Source organism: Primulina eburnea, chromosome 11 (assembly GCF_022965805.1).
Source record: "Primulina eburnea isolate SZY01 chromosome 11, ASM2296580v1, whole genome shotgun sequence".
NCBI classification, from domain to species: domain Eukaryota; kingdom Viridiplantae; phylum Streptophyta; class Magnoliopsida; order Lamiales; family Gesneriaceae; genus Primulina; species Primulina eburnea.
Window position 1 is genome coordinate 40,108,037 of NC_133111.1, and position 21,335 is coordinate 40,129,371.

Consider the following 21,335-nt stretch of genomic DNA (forward strand, 5'->3'; position numbering starts at 1 on the left):
ATAACTGAACCGAGGGAAAACAAAATCGTAAGACAAATTTGTAACATTTTTTCCTCGTGCAAACACATATATATTTATATATTAAAAATATGTAGCAGGACAGAAATAATAAATCTAAATATCATAAAAATTCATTTTTTACGATATGTTGTCAACTTCGATTGTTGTACATTTTTAGAAGTAAATTATCTACGAGTAGTACTAAAAAGTAGGTGATCCAATGTTGTCCCTACAGGGAGAAAAAAAATACAAATCCAGAAAGTTTTTTTTGGCTGCTAACTTTTATTGGATTAACGTGGCATCTACTTATAGTGTAACACCCAAAATCAAGTGTCAAAGCTCAAATTTCAAAGGCCAATTAAGTGAACAATGTTCCTTAGGTTGCCTATTTAATTTTTTTTATTGTTCGTGAATTTTCCTTCCGATTTTCTTCATGTTTCTAACTTAGTTTCATCGTTTAACCGAAGGAGATGGAGCTATCGGGACCTATTCTTGCTTGATTTCGAAGTTCGATTTCAAAATATTTGGCAGGTCTGCGGAATATTTTCCTGAACTTCTTCAAATTGGCAACCTCTTCATTTTAGAAAATTAAAGAAATTAAATAAGTTATCTTTTGACATACTCGAGGCCATGAATTTTCCCACGTACCCAATTCTGTAACCTTCAATCTTCAACTATAAATTGCTGGCTTTCTTGAACAAATACGCAGCATATATAAATTTGACGTATTCTTCTTGCAAATAAAAGATGTTGGCTACTCGCTTTGCGTTGTTTTTGGCCATTTTGGCCGTGGTTTGTTCAGTTTCCTATGCCGCCGATCCCGACCCGTTGCAGGACTTCTGCGTCGGATTCAACGACTCTTTCTCTATGGGTAACATTCTTGGATTCATGTCTTCATATATATGTATATAGGTGTAGATTTCGGCTAACCATCATTGTATTGCAGTATCTGTGAATGGACAGTTCTGCAAGAACCCGGAACTCGTGAAGCCGGAAGATTTCTTCTACTCGGGCCTGGACAAAGTCGGGGACACCTCAAATCCACTGGGATCAAAGCTCACACAGGTCTTCGATGACCAGCTAGGAGGCCTCAACCATTTGGGAGTCGGGATGGTCAAAATCGAGCTGGAGCCGAAAGGCCTCAACCCGCCCCACGAGCACCCTCGTGCCTCCGAGATTATTTTCGTGTCCGAAGGGACCATGTACGTTGGTTTCATAGAGTCGAATCCTTCGGACCCGAATGTGCCCAACAAGCTTTACGCCAAGACACTATCTCCAGGAGACGTCTACGTGTTCCCGCGGGGGACGCTACACTTCCAATACAATTTTGGGAAAACTAATGCTGTTGCATATGCCAGCTTCAACAGCCAAAATCCTGGAGTGGTGACGGTAGCGAGTTCGTTATTCGGATCGATACCGCCTGTTCATCCTGAGGTTCTTGCTAAAGCATTCCAAATTGATGTGAAAACGGTGGAGTATCTCAATCGCTAACCTGGAAAAGGAACAACTGAAACTATATATTGCATGTGTTGCCGTTTTATATATATGTTGTAGATATCGATATTGAATGTATACAAAAATAAATAAGCAAGGCCCTTCGCATGGCCGAATATGTATAAATAATTAAGCATGTTTGATTTTGTATTGATAATTTGGAATTGAATGAGCAGCAAATGAAGATTTTGAATAGGAGTGAAAAAAAACAATTTATTAGATGAAAATCAAACACTAACAAGTTATAGAACTAAAACGCAAAAACATGTTAATTTACAATACTAGAATTGTAATTTTCTTTAAAAGAATGCTTTTGAGAATCAAGAAATCTATGCTTTTGCGGAAACGCGTGTGGATTTGGAATAAATATGATATTTTGGTAAATTAATTTTCTAATTCATGATCAACCATTCAAAACTAACTACTACGAATTTTGATATCTAAAGTGTGTACGCCGGAATACCATTAATTATGTAAATTTTATTCATTATTATTGATAATAAAAATTTAATTTCATTAATATATGATTTCTTTCGCCTATAAATTGTTCAATCCTTAAGACAGTAACTTATCATGAAACATTTCACCTACGACCATATTGATACGAATAGCAGAGTTCAGGAGTCGCGACCAAAGTTGAAAAGTTGAGCATGCCAAGATAAGAATAAATCTGAGGATAATTGCACTAAACCCACACTCGTAATCTTGTAACATGGTACACATAAATAATGAAGTGAAGGATAACTAGTCACTGACAATAGAAATTGCCATGTCCAGCAGTTTATCAGTAATGCAACTAAATAACAATAACACACCCCACTGAAGTCTACCTACGCAAACGGATCGAGGAAACAGATAGCGTCCCGTAATTCGTGTTAAACAATAATGATGTTCCTTTGCTTGAACCATCAAGAAGGTGGCATCCCGTTGACACCTGCAGAAACACAGTACAACAAAAAAGAAGAGGTTGGATCTCAACACGAGCTGCTAACACAGTATTTATCATTGGGACAAAATATGGGGGCATATGCATTGGCCAATTGGGTATTTATGTACAGCAGATTAATATTTTTTAGGAAGTTCCTGAATCCGGCATTTGCTTTCAACCTCCAGATAGAAATGGCTGAACAACTATAACCATCTTAACAATCCATTCCCTGTACCACTAGCACTACCACTACATCGAGTTGGCACATCACAGAACATAGAAAATACAAGGAGCCAGAGTCAAATCTAGGAAATACGACACAACATAATCGTGAAAACCTCGAATACCAAAATATTTGCCGGTACAGTTAGAAAGTTCAATAAAACATAATCGGTACCTTATATTTGATTCTCAGTAGGAAAAGGAAGAGAATAAAAAAACATGGAGACCTTTCATAAACTGTCAAGAGGATGGAATAGAATCACAATTTTTTTATTGTGTTGTCAACCCATCCTTGCTTAGCAAATGTTTCAAACAAAAGTATAAGGATTCAACGTGATTGAGCTGACAGATTCAAGGGTGACAAGATTCAGAAATGAAAAAGAGAATATAGTCACTTACAATTTTATCTGAAAATAAAGTACACATATTGCACTTACAATCTTATCTGAAAATAAATACCTGTATGGGCAAGAGATGGATCAAAATAACTTTACATGGGAAAAACCTACCTGTTGAACTTGAAAGTGCTTCCAAATCCTTAACAGCTTGTCCAATTGCGTGAAGAGCGATTTTCTTCACCTTCATATAAAAAAAGAAAAATCAAATTTCCAGGTCCATAACATTAATTTTCTTTTTCTCTCAATTGAAACTTTTAATTGCTTCGTTTGAAACACCCCTTCCGTTGCACCAGCAAATCCAAGCATCATATTAGTAAAAAATGTGTTCCAACTGAGAACTTCGCATGCAACCCCTTGAATGAGCGTAAAGTGGCTATAGTTGCTGGAATTTGAGCACCAAACAAACCAATTGCCTTTTATGGTCATAGAAGAATGTACGATATGACCATACACAAGTGACATGGATGCAAATCTAGAAGATATGAAATCAATATAAATGAACCATAGATGGTGCCACAATGTTTCTTCTCCGAAGCAAAAAACAAGTATGGCTCAAGATCCCAAACACATGCCCATAAAAATTGTACCTCTAACTTGTCTTCCTTAGCAATGTGATTCCGGGGAAGAATGCGGAATTCCTCAGTCAACCGAACACATTCTTGGACATTTTCTGGCGAAACAAAGTCGACTGCAACCTTTATGCAAGACTGCTAACAGAAGGAAACAGTTTTAGCCAAAAGGAAAATAATAAAGAAGTAACTCCAGTTTTCATGAGCTACAGATCTCATGAAAATTTGCATCCAACTGTAAACTAGCTATTGACAGTTGTAAATCCATTAAAAAAACAAAAAACCAAAACAAGTACCTTACGAGATAGTCAATGTTTCAGTTTGCAATACAATCTACATGTTTCCTTGGTTTCCATGGATCACAAACTATATTAATAACTAGGAGAATTTTGAATATTATATTGACATCCATAATTATTGTTCTTCCATACTTATTAAAGGCCAAAGTGCATCAAGATGCAAAGATGAAAGGGCCTAGGGCACGGCACATCCTACCATGTGAGTCTCGAACTGAATCCTGAAAGTTTAGCTAATTGGAGGCTAAATATGAAAAATGATAGAAAAAATATGAACCTTGGAACCTGAGAATAAATATGTTACATATTAAAGTATCAAATCATGGGAGGTGCAAGAGGGAATTCTTGTAAGAAAAACTTAATTGAGGACAAAACATTAATTCTGTTTTGCCTTCTTATACTCTCGTTCATATCCACATAACCTTTATATTATTACATGCATCAGTTTGCCTCAGCTGACTATGTCCCACAACACAATCAACCCTCTTATTATTAATTGCATATATTTAACTCAAACAATGCAACATTTCTTATATTACAACACGTTTATGTTTATGATTAAGAGAAGGCATTTGTATTATAATTGCACGATTAAATAAATGAATGTTATCTGAATATATAATTTAATAACAAAAGTATTATGAAAGTAAATGAAAATTGGTCTGAACCATTGTTCAACACAAACCCCTGACAAATCCTTGAGTTTTCATTCAAATTCCAATCAATTTGTATGTGATTTTACAATAGACTTATTTAACTAGATGCTTTTAATCGCACAATCGTTATACAATTACTTCATCATAATTATAATTGTTATCTAGAATTCGAGATATATCAAATTACATCTAACAAGTGTTGAACAGGCGATGCAATTAATAATGCAATGGATAAAGTCGTCTAACTAATGATGCAAGTGGAACCTATATAGAATTCATATAGTTGAATAGATAAACTGATGTGATTGGCAATATGAAGGAGAAGTGAACACAAACTATAGTTCAATGGGGTAAATCGAATCAACATTATAAAGATCAAATTGCAAATGCACTTTCAGAAAAGCCAGACTTGTGGCAAAATAAATAATTTCAGTCAAAAGTGTAAGTTGACAGAGAAGAAATAATGGATATGTTTTTATTATTTCTCCACCCTTGCTCAATACATTACACGCTAATTTAAAGCAAAAGAAAAAAAAATAAAGGAAAGTAAAGTGAATAAAATCACATATGCAATGGGATTAAAATCAACTACTCTATCAGTCCCTTGTGTTGAAAATCTAATCTTATCTCATTAGTTTGGTTGGATAGAAACTTATCTTTCTTTATTTATATTTTAGTATTTTAAATTCTTAGGATTAGGTTGTTTTACCTTCTAAGCTTGTTATATAATTCTTTTTAAAACTCTAATTTTTATTCAGTGGAATGAAACATTTGTTTCCCATTCTCCTTCCTTTCAAGCTACATGGTATCAGTTAGCACAGGTTTGACATGACCAAATACGGCATGGCGGCCCAGCCCAAACTACATAACCCACCCTGCGGCTACTGAGTTTCCTTCTGTTCTGATCACCTGTCACAAATTGAATGGTAGAAACTTTCTCCACTGGTCACAATCTGTGGTGATGTTTATCTGTGGCGAAGGGAAGGATGAATTTCTCTTTGGCTCCTCGTCCTGTCCAGCAGCAGACGACCCAAAGTTTCGGGCCTGGAAATCGGAAAACTACACGGTCATGTCGTGGCTGATTAACTCAATGACGATATAGATTGGCGAGAACTTCTTTCTCTATCGCAGTGCTAAATAAATCCGGGATGCTTCCCGCGACACCTATTCCTCCAAAGACAGCAGCTCCAAATTATTTGCCATCTAATGCAGCCTGCAAGAACTGCATCAATGGGAGTTCTTTGTTACAGAGTATTTCAATTCCCTTACCCGCCTATGACAGCAACTGGGTCACTTCGAAGTTTATGAGTGGAAGTATAAAGTTGATGGGGGTCGTTTTCATGAAATTGTTGATAAGAAGCGCATCTACAAACTCTTATCGGGCCTCACTCCTCACTCGATGATGTGCGCAGCCGGATTCTGGGATCCAAGCCATATCCGAGCCTTTGAGGTGTTTTTTCCAATGTGCATCATGAGGAGAGTAGCCATAAGATCTTATTGGGCCATCAGCACCGTCTTCCTCTGTTGATGCATCGGCGTTGGCTGCCCAACACCACATGTCCCATCACAGCGACGATTCTGGTAGTGTGCGTCATTCACAGCCACAGCCCACCACTGGGCAATTCAAATAAGGTCGCATGTGGTATCCTAAATGCCGCTGGCCAACACATACACTGGAAACATGTTGGACGATACATGGGAAACCTGCTGATTGGAAGTCAGCGAGTGACAGACATGCCAATACACAGCAGTTTCCGAGACTCCACTTTCCGAGCAACAACCAGTCACGAAAGATCAGCTCAAGGCACTTCAGAATTTGTTTGGCCAGCAAACTCACACCTGCTCAATCACTTATTGGCACCGGTAATGTGGCCCAGTCAAGTATTTTCTCGTTTTCGATTCCATACCATGCTTTTTCATCATCTTGGACCAAATGACTGGGAGCTTCAGCTTGTTTAATTTTTTTCTGACTTGTCATGCTCCCAATACCGTGTTTACAGCAAATGGTACACTTTCTCAAGTTACTCAGTTCTGTTCACTTGAATAAGGATCTTTGTCTTCATTCGGTCTTACTTGTGCCAGCCCTTGTAATCTGCTGTCAGTCGATAAAGTCAATCATGATCTCATCTGCACGACTAAGTTCTTCGTTGATTCTTGTGTTTTCCAAGATTTCGCATCGGGAAAGACGATTGGCAGTGTCAATCTTTCTGCGAGCTTGTACGTTCTCAAGACGGATGCTTCCTTGGCCGAGACTCCTGTCCCACCATCCGTGTCTCACTCCGTTTCTGCCTTGATTCAAATGATGTTAAGGATGTTTTATTGTGGCATTATCGTTTAGCTCACCCAAACCCATTATATCTAAAGACATTTCCTTTTCCTTTTTAATAATAAAAGTTCTCTTTCTTTTTCAATGTCATTTTTGTCAGGTTCTCTAAACATACTCTTGTGCATCTTTCACACCAAACCACTATATACGGTAATGCTTCTCTCTCTTATACACATCAATATTTGGGGGACCTATAACGTACCCAATCTTGGGTGTACTCGTTGGTTTATCTTATTTGTCGATGATCACACACGTGTCTTGGGTCTTCATCATGAAAATAAAAAACTGCTCAGATTTTCAAGCATTTCCATAGCTTGGTTCAAACACAATTTATCCAGGTATTACGCACTCGTAGAGCTCGTGATTATTCAATTCTATTTTTGGGGGTTACCTGCAGACACGGCATAATTCACCAAACCTCGTATGTTGACACACAACAACAAAATGGGGTCTGCGCGAAAAAATGGGTACCTTCTTGAGGTTGCTCGTTCATCAATGTTTACCACAAACGTTCGCAAATACCACTGAGGTGATGCCATCCTATCAACCACTTATCTTATAAATAGGATGCCCTTCCGGGTACTGACTTTTAAAACTCGTATCCAAACCTTCCTAGAGTCTTACCTTTATTCTCATCTCATTCTTCATGACGTTCTTCTTAAGGTGTTCGATTGTTCGTCTTTTGTTCACATTCACTCCAATAATCGTGGGAACTTGAACCACATGTTGTCAAGTGTATCTTCCTCGGTTATTCTCCTAACCCGAAAGGCTGCTAGTGTTATTCCCCCGTCACCAAAAAATGCTACATCTCAATGAATGTCACCTTCTTTGAATCTGAGCCATTCTACCCCAATTCCTCGGTTTAGGGGGAGTCTTCCACCAATGAACCGCGAGGTTGGGAATCTACACTACCATCCATCTTTATATAGAAAACCGCCTACATTGGATACTACCCCATCACATCCACCTCATTTCCTAGGAGAATAAAACTCAATGAGCCAATTTCTACCTATTCTCAAAGGAACCATCCTCATCAAGATAATATACAAGTACATGCACAAACTCAAGGTCATGAACTCTCTGCTGCAAAATTCAGGTACAAACTCACAAGACTTAAACTGGTTCTGATTCACCTGTCATTAACATTATAGATCTCGATGACAGACCCATTGTATGGTGAAAAAAAGTCCTAACATATGCATGGCATCCTATTAATAACTTTGTCTCACTTGAGCATTTTTCACCTACGTATCTTGCCTTTCTTTCCCATCTTGATCAGGTCAACATTCATCCCACTATTGACGAGGCCTAAATGATCAAGACCGGAACGTTGTTGCCTGCAAACAAATAAGTGCACTTGAAAAGAATTATAGATGGAACATCATTGATCTCCAATCTTGGAAAAACTTGTTGGATGAAAATGGATATTCACCATGAAGTATAAATCTTATGGGAGCATAAAATGACTAAAGATGAGACTTGTAGCCGAGAAATACACAAAATTCATTTGCCATTGACTACCAAGAAACTCTTTTCTGTTGCGAGACTAAACACTGATCGAGTTCTCCTATCAGTTACAGCTAACTCGGACATGCCATTATATCAACTTGATGCTAAGAATGCAATTATTAACGGTGATCTTGAGGAAGAAGCATACATGAAAATTCAACCTGGCTTTGAATCAACATTGACAATGAATAGAGTGTGCCAACTTCGAGAGTCTCTTTGTGGGCTTAAACAATCACCTAGAGCTTGGTTTTACCGATTCACAAAGTATTAAAGAAAGATGGTTACACTCGATGTCAATCCGACCACAACTTATTTGTGAAGTACTCCAGAGAAAGTAAAATTGCAATCCTCGTTGTGTATGTGGATTGCATTGTACTTACAGATAACCATGCTAAAGAAATAGCTCATGTGAAACTTCTCCTCACAAGATAATTTGAGATGAAAGACCTTGGGCGTTTAATATATTTTCTGGGAATGGAATACACATTTCTATCTCTGATGGCCAAAAGTTACCAAACTACACATTCTCTCATAATGTTGATTATTTTATTTTCTTGGCACACCAGATCACCTTAATCTCATTTTGCATCTCTAAAATACTACCCATCACGATTATTATAAGTAACATTACAACACACACATTACATGAGTATATATATTAACTATAAATATTAGTGTTAATTATGTATAATATATTTTTATTTTTCAAATAAATGGTTTAGTTAATGATTTTTTACAGAATAAAGAGTTTTAATTATTTGATGTAGAGATGATTATCAAGATTTTTTACATTTAAATTGATTAATAAATAGATTAAAAAGTGAGTAATTCTATCTGTAGAAGTTAATCGAGGAAAAGGTGGAAAAAATTAGTTAGGGATGTTAGAAATTACTAATATATACACGGAGTAAAATTTACACAAGAAAAATAATGTTTGGGCAAAGGTGAACAAAAAATTTGGTATGATAAACCACCATATCAAAAGTGGTTACTCTAATACCCTCAAGTATTATAATCAATGTTGTAAATGGCAGAAGCCGGTGGCGGGCGATCGGTGACCACCTAGGCGGTGTTTAGGAGATTGAATTTTTTTAAGTTATTTTTTATAGATGATCATATATAATCATACAATATAATCACAAATAGTCATCATTTTTTATGTAAGATGTGTAATAAAATAATGTTTAAACATAAAGAAAATTCTTACACTATAATATCATCTAGATAATGTGCAAATAAATATATAAATGCAAACTAACAAGATAATTAATAAAGATTCAACATCATGTTAATGCCATAAATAATTACTTTCACCAAAAAACTAAGTTCAATCCATCTTTAGAACAAATATTATACTAAACATAACTAATCTTCCAAATCATATACATATGCATCATCTACTACATTCATAATCCTCTCATCATCGGACTCAAAATCAATATCTTCTTCATTCTCCTCCTCCAATGTATCTAAATCTTTGTCAAGTTCTCTAATGGGGATGTTCCTTGCACTCCTTCTTGGTTGTAGCACTTCATCCGCTCCCGAGACCTCCGCTACCATTTCCCAGGTAAGTCTTGAACCCGGCTCGGCCTCATCCTCATCACCACCATCAACAAGCCAACCTTTAAGCAAATCTCCACCCATTTCTATTTTACTCTTCTTCTTCATAAGATTGGCATTAAATTTGACGTATACAAGATCATTCAATCTTGATGTCTCAAGCCTATTCCTCTTCTTAGTATGTATCTAAAAATTTTAGACCATTGTTATTAATAAAAAAAAATGATAGATAACATAATTTATGAATTAATTCTCAATATTTACCCCTTCATATTGACTTCAATTCCTTTCACACCCCGATGAGCTACTTGTCAAAGAGAGAAATCTCATTGCCATTTTTTGTAAGTTGGAGTGTCACCACCATAATTGGATCACCATCCAACTTAAAAAAGCAAAGAGGAAAAAACAATTAAACCAAATATGGGTAAAACAAATACATGTACTAACATGAATAAAAATAAAGGAAAAATGATTTACCCGACTCAAAGTCAAGGTACACATTCACCTTCTCATATGCCGCGACCGCCATTTTTCTTCCAAAGTTTCCAGATTTACTCATACTTCAACAATTCATCATTAGCAATGGTAGATTGTATATCCTCGTCAGTGGGAAAAATTATCTCAACACACTTCAAAAACTCATTCATAACATTGGTGTCATTTGATATGCTTGAATATTGGAAGTAAAAAAACGGATTCAATAAGTAAATGGTGGCATAATGCAAAGGACTATCAAGTCTACCCTTGAACTTCTCATTAATAATCTTCAAAATAGGGATGGCATTTTCCTCTTTTTTAAAAGATTTTTTAATGTCTTCTTTGGCTTATTTAAGAGCACCCAATAAAAAGGTCATTGAGGGCTTCTTGTCACCGTCAACAAGACGTAAAACTTTCACTAAAGGGGTGAACATTCAAAGCCAAATAAACATCATTCCAAAAATATATACTTGTTACTGTCGCCTCCGCCGCTTTCCCCATCCCACTACTCCTTAACTTTGTTTTGCTCCACTCATCGGATGTAAACATGAGTCTCAATTTTGTTTCTTGTCTTTGAGACTTTCCAAAGTCAAACTCGGGCCTCTCACGATATCACTCTTCTTGGTATATTTTCTCATAATAGCCAAAGTTCTATGATGTGCATAGATGAATATGGACAAGGCCTTTGCTTTCTCAAGCATTCCGCTAAACTGAGTGGTTTACAACTGCTTCAAGCATGAGGTTGATTGTATGAGTCGCACAAGAGGTCTAAAAAATTTAAGGTTGTGTAAGCTTCAATGAATCCGTTGCCAAAATATTGTTTGTGGCATTGTCCATCACTGCTTGAACATGTTGCGGGCCAATCTCAATGATATATTTTTCAACAATCTCAAATATATAAACCCCAGTGTGTGCTCCATGGATTCTTCAATAGAACCAAGGAATGAAGTGCCTAGCTTGCAATTAACTTTGATTGTCAATTGAATGAAAAGGAACCCTCGTTTCGTATATACATCTAGCAACATACTCATGCACATCATTTGTAAACTTTAACTTCAAGGTATCATTTATGTTTTGTTGTCTTGCCTTTGTTGGATCGATTGCATATGTCCATTTATCAATATGCCCGAGGTTTTTTGGCTTCTTTTTTGAAGCATCTCCCACCACTTGACAATCATCATCCTTTCCATCAACACATATGTTTACCTCCGACCCTTCTTCTTTAAGTTCTTCCACCCTTAGTTACTTTTATTCTTGTTATTTTCAAAATAGCCTCACTCTTTTTTGTCCTCATCGGATGCTTTAGGACATGCTTCAACTTGTCATAAAATACCCGCAATATGATGTTTCATCTCATAAACTCCTCCTTTAATAAGCCTCTTACACAACTTGCATGTGATCCAATCCTTTTTTCTCTTTATTATACAACACCTCATATTCTCAAATATTATCATTAAACTATGGCTTAAATTCCAACTTAGGTTGTTTATCCTTTTACGTCATTAATATGCAACAATATATCAGTAATAATAGAAAACTAAAAACAAATTTGATTTTTGAAATCACAAAATATGAAATATTATAAAAAATATGTTATATAATAAATATACAATGCCTGACCTCAAGCTTCTTGCTGGCGGCGGCGGTAAGCGACAGCGGCAGACAGTTTGTGTGGTAGGCTTTGTGGTTGATAGTGAGAGAGTGAGAACCAAAAGTTAAAAAAAGAAAGTGGGATGTCATTTAAATAACTAGGGTTTTGAGTTTTAAAATTAGTTGATTTTAACTATGTTTTTAAAATTTGTTGACTAGAACTTAAAATTGTTGATTGTCTCACCAAGCCAGCCTGATCACCGCCTCCACCAACCTCGAGCGCCTGGCACTGTTGTTAGCTTGGGCAGCCTAAAACAGCCGCCTCATGCTTAGGCTGCGCGATCGAGGGCCGCCTACCTCCTAGGCACTTCCTAGACAGCCGACTCGACCCATTTAGAATACTGATTATAATATAATAATAACAATAATAATCAGTGTTCTAAAAGACGCGAAAAAATGCCGATTAAGCGTGAAGTGTGAGGAAAAAGCTTTGCTTTAGGTAAAAGCGTGAAAAAAATGCTCGATCAAATGGTTGACCATATTAAGCGTGAAAAACACTAAAAAGTATGAAAAAAGTGCAATTTTTTTAAATAAAATTTTAATTTATTTTTTTATAAAATTTAAATTATACATTTTATTTTAAATAATATATATTTAATAACATAATTTTTTCAAACAAAATAAAAACGTTAAATGCACCGAAATAAAAATTGTACTCTACATAATTTGTGATTTTGAGACTTAAAGTGTTTGATAACTGTAAATATATGCATTTATTCTTAAAATTTGTATGTTTATTTATTATTTAATTATTTGATATAATTAAAATATAATAAAAATTAAAAACGTTTTTTCAAGCTTATTCTCATACTAAGCTCGCTCGAGTTTATAAAGTTTTAAGCACGTTTCGCAATTTTTAGAACCTTGATAATAATAATAATAATAATAATAATAATAATATTATTATTATACATAAGTCATCCATCCAACAGTTGGTCTTTGGAGTAAAGAATTATAAAATCGATATAGATGCACATAAACATATGGATAGCCCGCGTAACTATGGCACACTATAGTTAAATACACATAACATCAAAACTTCATGCAATCAAAACATAAAAAGACTTCTACAAACTAATCTACCTTTAAATTTCTGACTTGATGCGGGCAGCCAGCAGGAATGAAAACTGCATCACCTAATTTCTGAATAAATGTCCACGGTTCGATTCCTAAACAAAAATAAGAAAAACAAAAGGCCAAAAATCAACACAAAACAAATTATTTAGATTGATCGCAGATATTAGATACATTATGGTGAGAAGATTGACCATATTCTTCCTTGAGTTTCCTCTTATGCTGCCTAGTCAAGTAAACAGTTTGATCGTGAATAGGATGGATAATCTACATCAAATGAGATCACAAAATAAGAATAAACAGTCACACTAAGTCAAATAAGACTTTCCTGATATCCAGAAAAGAGCAGAACCATAAGTCAAATTCAACAATACATAAAGATGCAGACCAGAGAGCAAATCAGACTCAACAACTGGCATATTTGAGCTGTGCTTCTAAGTCATAAGGTTGCCAAGACCCATGCTCATTGCACTGAACGAAGAAAGACTGGTTTATTGGTACTTTACACATATTGAGAAGGGAATGCTACAATAAAATTAATATAATATACTGATCATAGTTCGAATGGATGTGCGGCTGTGCGCTATCTATGAGTCAATTTCCCTAGAAAATCCAGCCTAGCTGATCTTAATCTGGTGAATGTATCTTCCTTTTTAACACCTAAAATGCAAACAGAAGATACATCATGAACCTTTAAACTGCTTAGTTTTTCATATTAACATTACCTGTGGCAAGGGATTGCCATAGATGTGTCTGAACTCCTTGTAGTGCTTCCTCACATATTCCTCCAATTTTGGGACATCTTGCCTTCTAAAAATATCCCAGAGAGCACCACCGTCAACATCTTCAATATTTTCCAACATGTTTCTTGAAATCGGTATTTCGTAATTTGCACATTCTTCCTCTTGGGACTTTTCCACTATTTCAGAAGCTTCCAACAATTTCTCCCGACCATCATTAATTATTATGTCACTCGAGCTCACCATTTCTACTTCAACACAAGATTTTCCACAGGATTCATAGGTTGAATTGTTGGTCTCAGTTAAATAATTTTGGCTATCTAAGTTTTCATCTTCATTCCTTCCTATGTTAAGCCCCATTCCCTCCTCTATATCACTGACTTTCTGATCCAATATTTGAGTTTCAATGCTGGCCTTTTCATGAGGTCTTTCATTTAGTCTGTTTCCTTTTGCAAGATTAGGAGCTCTAACTTCATTGGTATTATTCCTTTCAAAGGCTGGTAAGAAAGTCTTTTCGTTCAACCTAGACAATCCGTTTTCATTGAGTCGCTGACTTTGTAGCATTTCAGTTGATTCCTGATTATTTCCATACAATTCACGTTCATCCTGAGCAGCATGCTGCTTTTGCAGCTTTTTTATAGTCGAAATATCCTTGATGGTAACTGCCTCAGAATGGGTCAATACATTCACCTAGCGGACAAAAAAAGGTAAATGACTGCTACATAACACAAAGTCAGAGTAATAAAAAAAAACCCAGAGTATCAGGCAAAACAGAGTTAATGGCGCCCTATCATAACCAACATAAAAAAGGTAGCGGCAAGATAACGCGAAGTTAGAAGGGGAGAGCTTACTGCATCAGACATATCACAATGTAATTTTGTTACAGAATCTCCTCGAAGCAATTCCTGAGAAAATCCATAAGCAATGTATGTTTTCGGCCCCATATCAGGTTTAAGAGAGTTCTCGGGCAGTTTAACAGCAAGGTTTAAGTAACCACAACTAGGATGTGTATATTCTTTGAAAGGCAAGCAGCTGAGAAACTCAGCACCATGACGAGGTAACCGTTCGTCAAACAAGTTAGATGGAGGCCAGTCTTTCAACTTAAGAAACTGAGGCCAACCAAAAGGGTCAGCCCGACCATTTGAATATCCTTGGAAAAATTGGCTGACATCTATGTTAACCTGCGCATCAATGACAACTAATAATTTATCCATCACTCACACCTCTAAACACCAGGATAAAGGCATGAAAAAATCTAAGAAGTAGGCAAGTAGGAAGCAAAAAACCTAGATGGTCAGCAAAGCCATTTTATAAAATTTTAAAAGCCTATAATGCCATAAATGTCAAAATTCCGCACTATTTCATAGTTTCAGCAAGGGAGAATTAGGTCAATGACCTTACTCAAATTTGAATTTAAAATAATAACCACCATTACTTAGAATAGCGTTGTGCAATAGGTTGCATTATGTGTTTGTAGGAGGTCATTCTTTTAAATAAATGCGGAGGGGAGGCCATAAACTTAAATGACTCACGCATAAAACTATTATCATAAACAATCCAATATATAGTAAAAATTCAGAGTCTGCATTTATTCCAAAAGGGAACGGCCCAAAACAAGCACCCCAAAGGTGCACTAAACAAATTAGTAGAGCTTGAAATCGGGCACTGCATGAAACAATCATCAAGGAAATCAGACAAGATTCATTAATGGGATCAAACGAGAAATGGCTTACATAAGAGTTCATAAATCAATCAGCTACTCCAATTGAGGGTACTTTCATAAAAAAAATATACATAAAATTTAGAATCTTAACAATCTTAAATCTTGTTTCAGTATAAAAACTTCAGATTACAGTTGCTTGAAGAAACAAAAAATGAAGAACAACTGACCTCACACCAATTTAAGCAATTTATAGCAGACACATCAAGTAGAGGTTTGTGTTTATAGCCAGATTTCTGACGAAAGGCACGCCACATAACCATGGGTTCCCAGCTCAAACCAGATGTACTTTCAAGGACATCGCTAATGATTACTGGCTCTCCCTTTAACCAATGAGATTGAAAGTGCTTCAAATCAGTATAATGAAGGTCTTTTGCCGATGGGTTATATAAGAAATTGTCCTCTAAGTTTCCTCGAGAAGAGACCCTGCGTGATTTATCCATGTCAAAATTTTCACCAACAAATTTCGAACATGAACACTCCTGCCCAAAATTTTCAGTCACTTTCTCAAGGTCATGTTTTCTGTATATTTCTTCCACTTCCAGTAGCAACTCGGAGACCCAGTTATCTGGAAAAATGCATTTGAAATCTAAAATCCCTTCACCACAGCCACCAGCACTTGGTGGCGGGCATGGGATGGCACCTGCTTCCGTAGATCTCCATTCATACTTGAACTTGGCAGCGTCCCCAGCAATAGAGTTAACCACTTCGCTACATGTGTCATTGTTATTCGAAATCGCATCATGTAACTCAAAAGGATCTCTGGTATCAACGTTTACTCCACCACAAGGTTCATGATGAGTTGGAGTAGCATCACCACCGTGCAAGTATTTAAACCCGCGATTCTCATATCGCATTATCACTTCCTCGTCACCTCCTTGAAGGAAACCATCCCGAAGCTCTCGACAACATGTAAGGCAGAGATCATAGAAACATTGTGGGCAGCTTCGGTGAAAGTCAACAATGGAAGTCTGGCAATTATTGCTGCATAGATTCATAGCCAAAATAAGTCTAACATGTACCTACGGATGAAGGAAAGAAGAAGAGTTCCACCAATATCTACCAGTATATTCTCTCATTCGCCTGGCAATTTGAATTCTTTGGTTTTATTTCTGAGACCGGCAACCCTGCTCAAACAAGCTTCAATAGTCAAAGAATTTCCAAATTGGAAGTTGAAATTAACATGAAATTTATATCATTGAGGCACAGAATTTGACATTGCGGGTGAGAATTTAATATACTTTTAGTAAAGCAAATAGGTGCATCCATAATTCCACAAAAATCTAAAGCACTCCATGATTTAAGTCTGGACAAATGTGTTCCCCACTACATAAGAGTGACTTCTTGACTAAAACGCTTTTTCAAACAACAAATTACCAAAACCCCTTTTGCAGTTCTCAAGCAATCTTTGAACATTAAGAGTAATAGAAAAGCCCATATTTTTCAATCATATGACACTAACTTGTTTTATTACTATATGAGAAACTCCGACACTAACCTGGAGATTAGAAGAGTTTCAGCCAAAAAATACACACTGAATTCATTTTACTCCCAGGATCATAAAAAAATACCTTTTATCTTAGCCTCCATTTCCCTCTCACACATTTGCTCTGCATGGAATTGTTTCAAGAAAGGCAGAAGGATTCGCAAAATGTACTTAGAATACTGCAACTTCTCTTCATTACTGAACTTCAGCATCAAATTATTCGATTTCTATTAAAAAAAATAAGTATTCAGATAAATGTGGAGGAAGAGGAGGAGAAGAAAAAAAGGAGCAATAACCAACCGCAGTTGGCCCATCCAACCGCAGACAACTCTTGCAATTGCAGTTGTTGCGACAAACAGGACAAGCTTCAACAAAAGCCTCTTCTGACAGCCGCGGATACCTGAGAACATGCCAGATTGATACAATGCCAGTCCACGGGTTGAAGAGAACAGGAGAAAATTACGAGAGAGTATCAAGTTATTTGTGGCTAGATATGCATGCTAAGATTCAGAGCATAACAAACAAATAGGGAAAAATGATGTATGGCTTGAACAGATTGTACTCCAACTCTTTCAGGTTAGTACTTATACTATTCTTCTTTGAATACATGCCTCTGTCAAAGAAAGTTCTTGTTCAGCAAATGGAAATGTTTAAAAAATATATATGCTATGCGCACCACATATTCCACGGCACATAATATAATCTGTAAGATACTATTACAGTGAAGTGCCAAAAAAAGCTGACCCAGCAGAACTGTACATACCATCTAGTTATGCAAAGAACGCAGTATCTCCTTTTTTCACATCTGGTGCATCGTACAACTCTCCCTTTATCATTCCTCTTGCACTGGTGACACGTGTTACGCTCTATCTCCTTACCCTGAAAATGGAAAACCGAAAAAAATTAGCCAAATGACATGGAAGAAACCGCAAATTGCTAAGAATTCAAAAAGGAACAACAAAATAATATGTTTACATCTTCACTAAGCTCCTTCCCACCCTTGCAGTTGAATTCATTTTCCGGTCTAACCTTCTTCGCTCTTTTCTCCTCGCCTTCCTCCTCTTCACCAGCTCTCAACGACTTTGTGCAGTTTCCTCGAATCTGGCTACTGTCGTTTTTTTCTTCTGCCACAGTCTCACCATCATTCTGCTCATTTTTTACTCTCGTCCTCTTTGACGGACGACCCCTTCTCCGCTTTTCCTCAATTCCCTGGTGTGCCACAGTCTGATAATCAATCTGCTCATTATTGACTCCCTCTCTCTTGGACAGATGACTGCTTCCCGGTGTCTCCTCGTTTACATGTGCCACATTCTCATAACCATTCTCCTCATTCTTCACTACCTTAACCTTTGCCGGTCGCCCCCTTTTCCGCTTCTCCTGTTGTGTCAAAATCTCGTTATCAATCTCCTCGTTTCTAACACCCTTCATATTCCTCTGACGACCCCTCCCCGGCTTCTCGTCAAATTCCCAGTCGTACACATCCTCACTCGATTTCTCGATTTTCTCTTTCGCCAGCTGACTACACTTCCTTGAAGATTCCCTCTTACTAAGAACACCATATTTCACCGCATTTTCGTCCATATCAATAACCTCATTTGCCTTTCCCTCTTCTTTCCTCTTCCTACCCCTCCTTTTCCCTCCACTTCCCACTGTTACAAATACTCCATCAATCTCCAGTTCTTCTCGCTCCCCAAGTTTCCCTTTTTTCTTCTCATCCTCTTCTTCCTCCCTCACATCTTCCAACCCCTTAGTCACACTCTCCATATTCTCTTCCGCCTCAAGTTTTCCCTCTTCCACTACTGCTGGAAAATTCAAATCCATGATCTCACTTGCCAAGAAACCTATATTCTTCGTTCAAAACCCTCCTCAGGATCTTTTCTTTTGCCTTCAATCAGACAGCCTCGAGAGGTTTAATAGCACAGATTCCTGGGTTTCGAAAATTTGAGAATTCCTCGTCGTACGGCGACTTTGGGATTCTCAAATCGCAGATGGTCTTGCCCTGCAACTGAAATTGGGCCACGTTTCATTTGAACTTTTCAAGGGAATTAAACAAAGTAATGTTATTTTTTTTAAACAAACTCAGTACTTAGAAAACCGTAAAAGGTGAAATGTAATGTATGTGAACATTGGGAAATGCAAATAATTTGTATCTTCTTCCGATCAAGGAAATGCAACAAATTGGTGTAAATAAAATTAAATTGGCGTCCACTGTTTGAATTGAAAGAAATATAATTTTTTTTTTCAATCAAAAGAGTGGACTTACAATTTAGACTATTTCATTCTAGCAAAATTTTGTGTGAGACAATCTCACGGATCGTATTTTGTGAGACGGTCTCACGGGTCGTATTTTGTGAGACGGATCTCTTATTTGGGTCATCCATTAAAAAATATTATTTTTTATGAAAAGAGTGTTACTTTTTATTGTAAACATCGGTAGAGTTTACTCGTCGACTAGTGAGACCGTCTCACAAGAGATCTACTCTTTCATTCTTATGATACACAAACTCAAGCTATTTTACACAGCAAGCATCTTACCGGGCTATTTTATTTTTGGAAAAAACTTGTGTGAGACGGTCTCACGAGTCGTATTTGTGAGACGGATCTCTTATTTGGGTCATCCATGAAAAATTATTACTTTTTATGTTAAAAATATTACTTTTTATTGTGAATATCGGTAGGGTTGACTCGTCTCACATATTAACATCCGTGAGACGATCTCACATGAGACACACTCTTTATTTTTAACCCAAGTCAACACTTTTTTAAAAAAAACTCATTTAGTATATTTGTTCAACACATGGAGAGATTTTTTTTAAAAAAAATGTGGACTTGGTCCATTTCCCCAAATATCCTACATCCTTACCATTACAGTATCATATATTTCATTGAACACTTGGGTAAACAATAAAATAAAAACATAAATTTTATGTCAAGATTTTACATTTGGGTCAAGTCTGGTCGAATTTTTATTTTTTGGATCTAGTTTTTTATATTTGGATAAAAAAAATTATATATTTGGGTTGAGTTTTCATCATTTAGTCAAGCTTTTGGGTGGTTTGGGTTGAGTTTTCGGGTGGAGTTTTTGGCTCTAGTTTTTTTATGTCTGAGTTGATTTTGAGTGAAGTTTTATTTTGATTAATTTAGGTTTTTATTTATATGGAGAAATAGTAAAATTATGGTGACTCTCTTTTTTCGATTTAGAACATAATCGTCTATCTATCCCCTAATTTTTCCCATTAAACGATATATTTATAATATGAAATACCCAAAAAATTTAGTTGTTTAGTCGAAATTTAATAGATTTGAATAATAATATTAAATTATTTATTTAATAAAATGAAGTGAATATCAAAATAAAAATAACTTAAATAAAATAATATATATAAATATAAATTAAATAAAACTTAAATATTAAAGTATTATATTAATTAATGAAAGTTATTTGTTTATAATTAATTTAAATGGAAAATAAAAGTCATCAAATTAGGCCCACACTTAATTATGTATAGTGACTCGTCTCATATCACTTACTTATAAAAAGGCTTCATGTGATGCATTTCATCACAAAAAAATCCTCTAAATTCGTGGCTTTAGAGAAAAAATGAGAGCGGAAATAGAGCAGGAGAAGTGGAGAAAACAATAAGAAACGGTAAAAAAAATTACAAATCATCTCCAAAATTCCGAAAATTTTACATAAAACTCATCTTGACTCAATTACTGTGTGTAGGTATCAGATACATTAAGTTAAATTAGTAGGTTAAATAGTTAGTTAGTTAGACGACGGTTATGATAGAGAGCCAACAGAAGAGATATTAATACACAAGCTTGCAAACTCTGCATGTTGGTTTTTTCACGAAGATTACGTTCAATGAGAATGAATTCTCAGTTCGAGAAGTTCTACATCTGCACGTAATAGTAGGAGCCGTGAAAAAATCATCAACTAATTTTCTCCAAAAATTCAAGATTCACAAATAACAATTTCTGAAAAAAAAAAATCTAGGAACTTGTTTTTAATGTAGCTACTTTCAGTCAATATTCATCCTTATTTTTGAATGATTTCAATGCAATTTTTAAATAAAATTTATTCAAAATGTTTTATAGTTTACAAATGTGCCGATCAATCATTTAATAGATGATTTCAACTTTTGTGTAGGAAATGTTTTTTGGTTTACAAATGATTTCAATTTGGATGGTTTATACTGGTAATAGGTTGTGGGTCCTGATTAGTTA

At 36.0% G+C, this 21,335-nt stretch overlaps 2 protein-coding genes and 1 long non-coding RNA gene across 5 annotated transcripts; 1 reads left to right on the top strand and 2 right to left on the bottom strand.

Moving 5' to 3' along the window:
* Positions 1-333: 333 nt before the first annotated feature.
* LOC140806021 (germin-like protein subfamily 1 member 14) lies at positions 334-1,689 on the top strand. Its single transcript, XM_073162455.1, has 2 exons — positions 334-871; positions 947-1,689. The coding sequence occupies exons 1-2, from the start codon at positions 748-750 to the stop codon at positions 1,489-1,491; spliced, it is 669 nt and encodes a 222-aa protein (XP_073018556.1). The 5' UTR covers positions 334-747; the 3' UTR covers positions 1,492-1,689.
* Positions 1,690-2,153: 464 nt separating this feature from the next.
* On the bottom strand, positions 2,154-19,156 carry LOC140806022 (lysine-specific demethylase JMJ27-like). Of its 3 annotated transcripts, none has more exons than XR_012112433.1 (14): positions 18,081-19,156; positions 17,869-17,984; positions 17,406-17,505; positions 17,191-17,332; positions 16,683-16,746; positions 15,790-16,603; positions 14,751-15,080; positions 13,885-14,589; positions 13,354-13,426; positions 13,169-13,254; positions 3,630-3,749; positions 3,154-3,223; positions 2,908-2,986; positions 2,154-2,428 (listed from the first exon to the last, which is right to left on the bottom strand). XR_012112433.1 is itself a non-coding variant. In XM_073162456.1 (13 exons), the coding sequence occupies exons 1-13, from the start codon at positions 18,924-18,926 to the stop codon at positions 2,403-2,405; spliced, it is 3,492 nt and encodes a 1,163-aa protein (XP_073018557.1). In that variant the 5' UTR covers positions 18,927-19,156; the 3' UTR covers positions 2,154-2,402. The 3 variants fall into 3 exon arrangements, 1 of the variants encoding a protein (XP_073018557.1); XR_012112434.1 differs by having other exon boundaries at positions 2,872-2,986; XM_073162456.1 differs by lacking the exon at positions 2,908-2,986.
* LOC140806023 (uncharacterized) lies at positions 6,942-13,160 on the bottom strand. Its single transcript, XR_012112435.1, has 3 exons — positions 10,436-13,160; positions 10,223-10,340; positions 6,942-10,144 (listed from the first exon to the last, which is right to left on the bottom strand). It is a non-coding gene; the product is annotated as an uncharacterized lncRNA (long non-coding RNA).
* Positions 19,157-21,335: the final 2,179 nt, after the last annotated feature.

Coding starts and splice junctions, on each gene's coding strand:
- LOC140806021 (XM_073162455.1), top strand. CDS start 748: ATGTTGGCTACTCGCTTTGCGTTGTTTTTGGCCATTTTGGCCGTGGTT. Junction 872..946: donor CAACGACTCTTTCTCTATGG/GTAACATTCTTG, acceptor ATTGTATTGCAG/TATCTGTGAATGGACAGTTC.
- LOC140806022 (XM_073162456.1), bottom strand. CDS start 18,926: ATGGATTTGAATTTTCCAGCAGTAGTGGAAGAGGGAAAACTTGAGGCG. Junction 17,506..17,868: donor GTTCTTTGCATAACTAGATG/GTATGTACAGTT, acceptor GCATGTTCTCAG/GTATCCGCGGCTGTCAGAAG. Junction 13,255..13,353: donor GAAACTCAAGGAAGAATATG/GTCAATCTTCTC, acceptor ATTTTTGTTTAG/GAATCGAACCGTGGACATTT.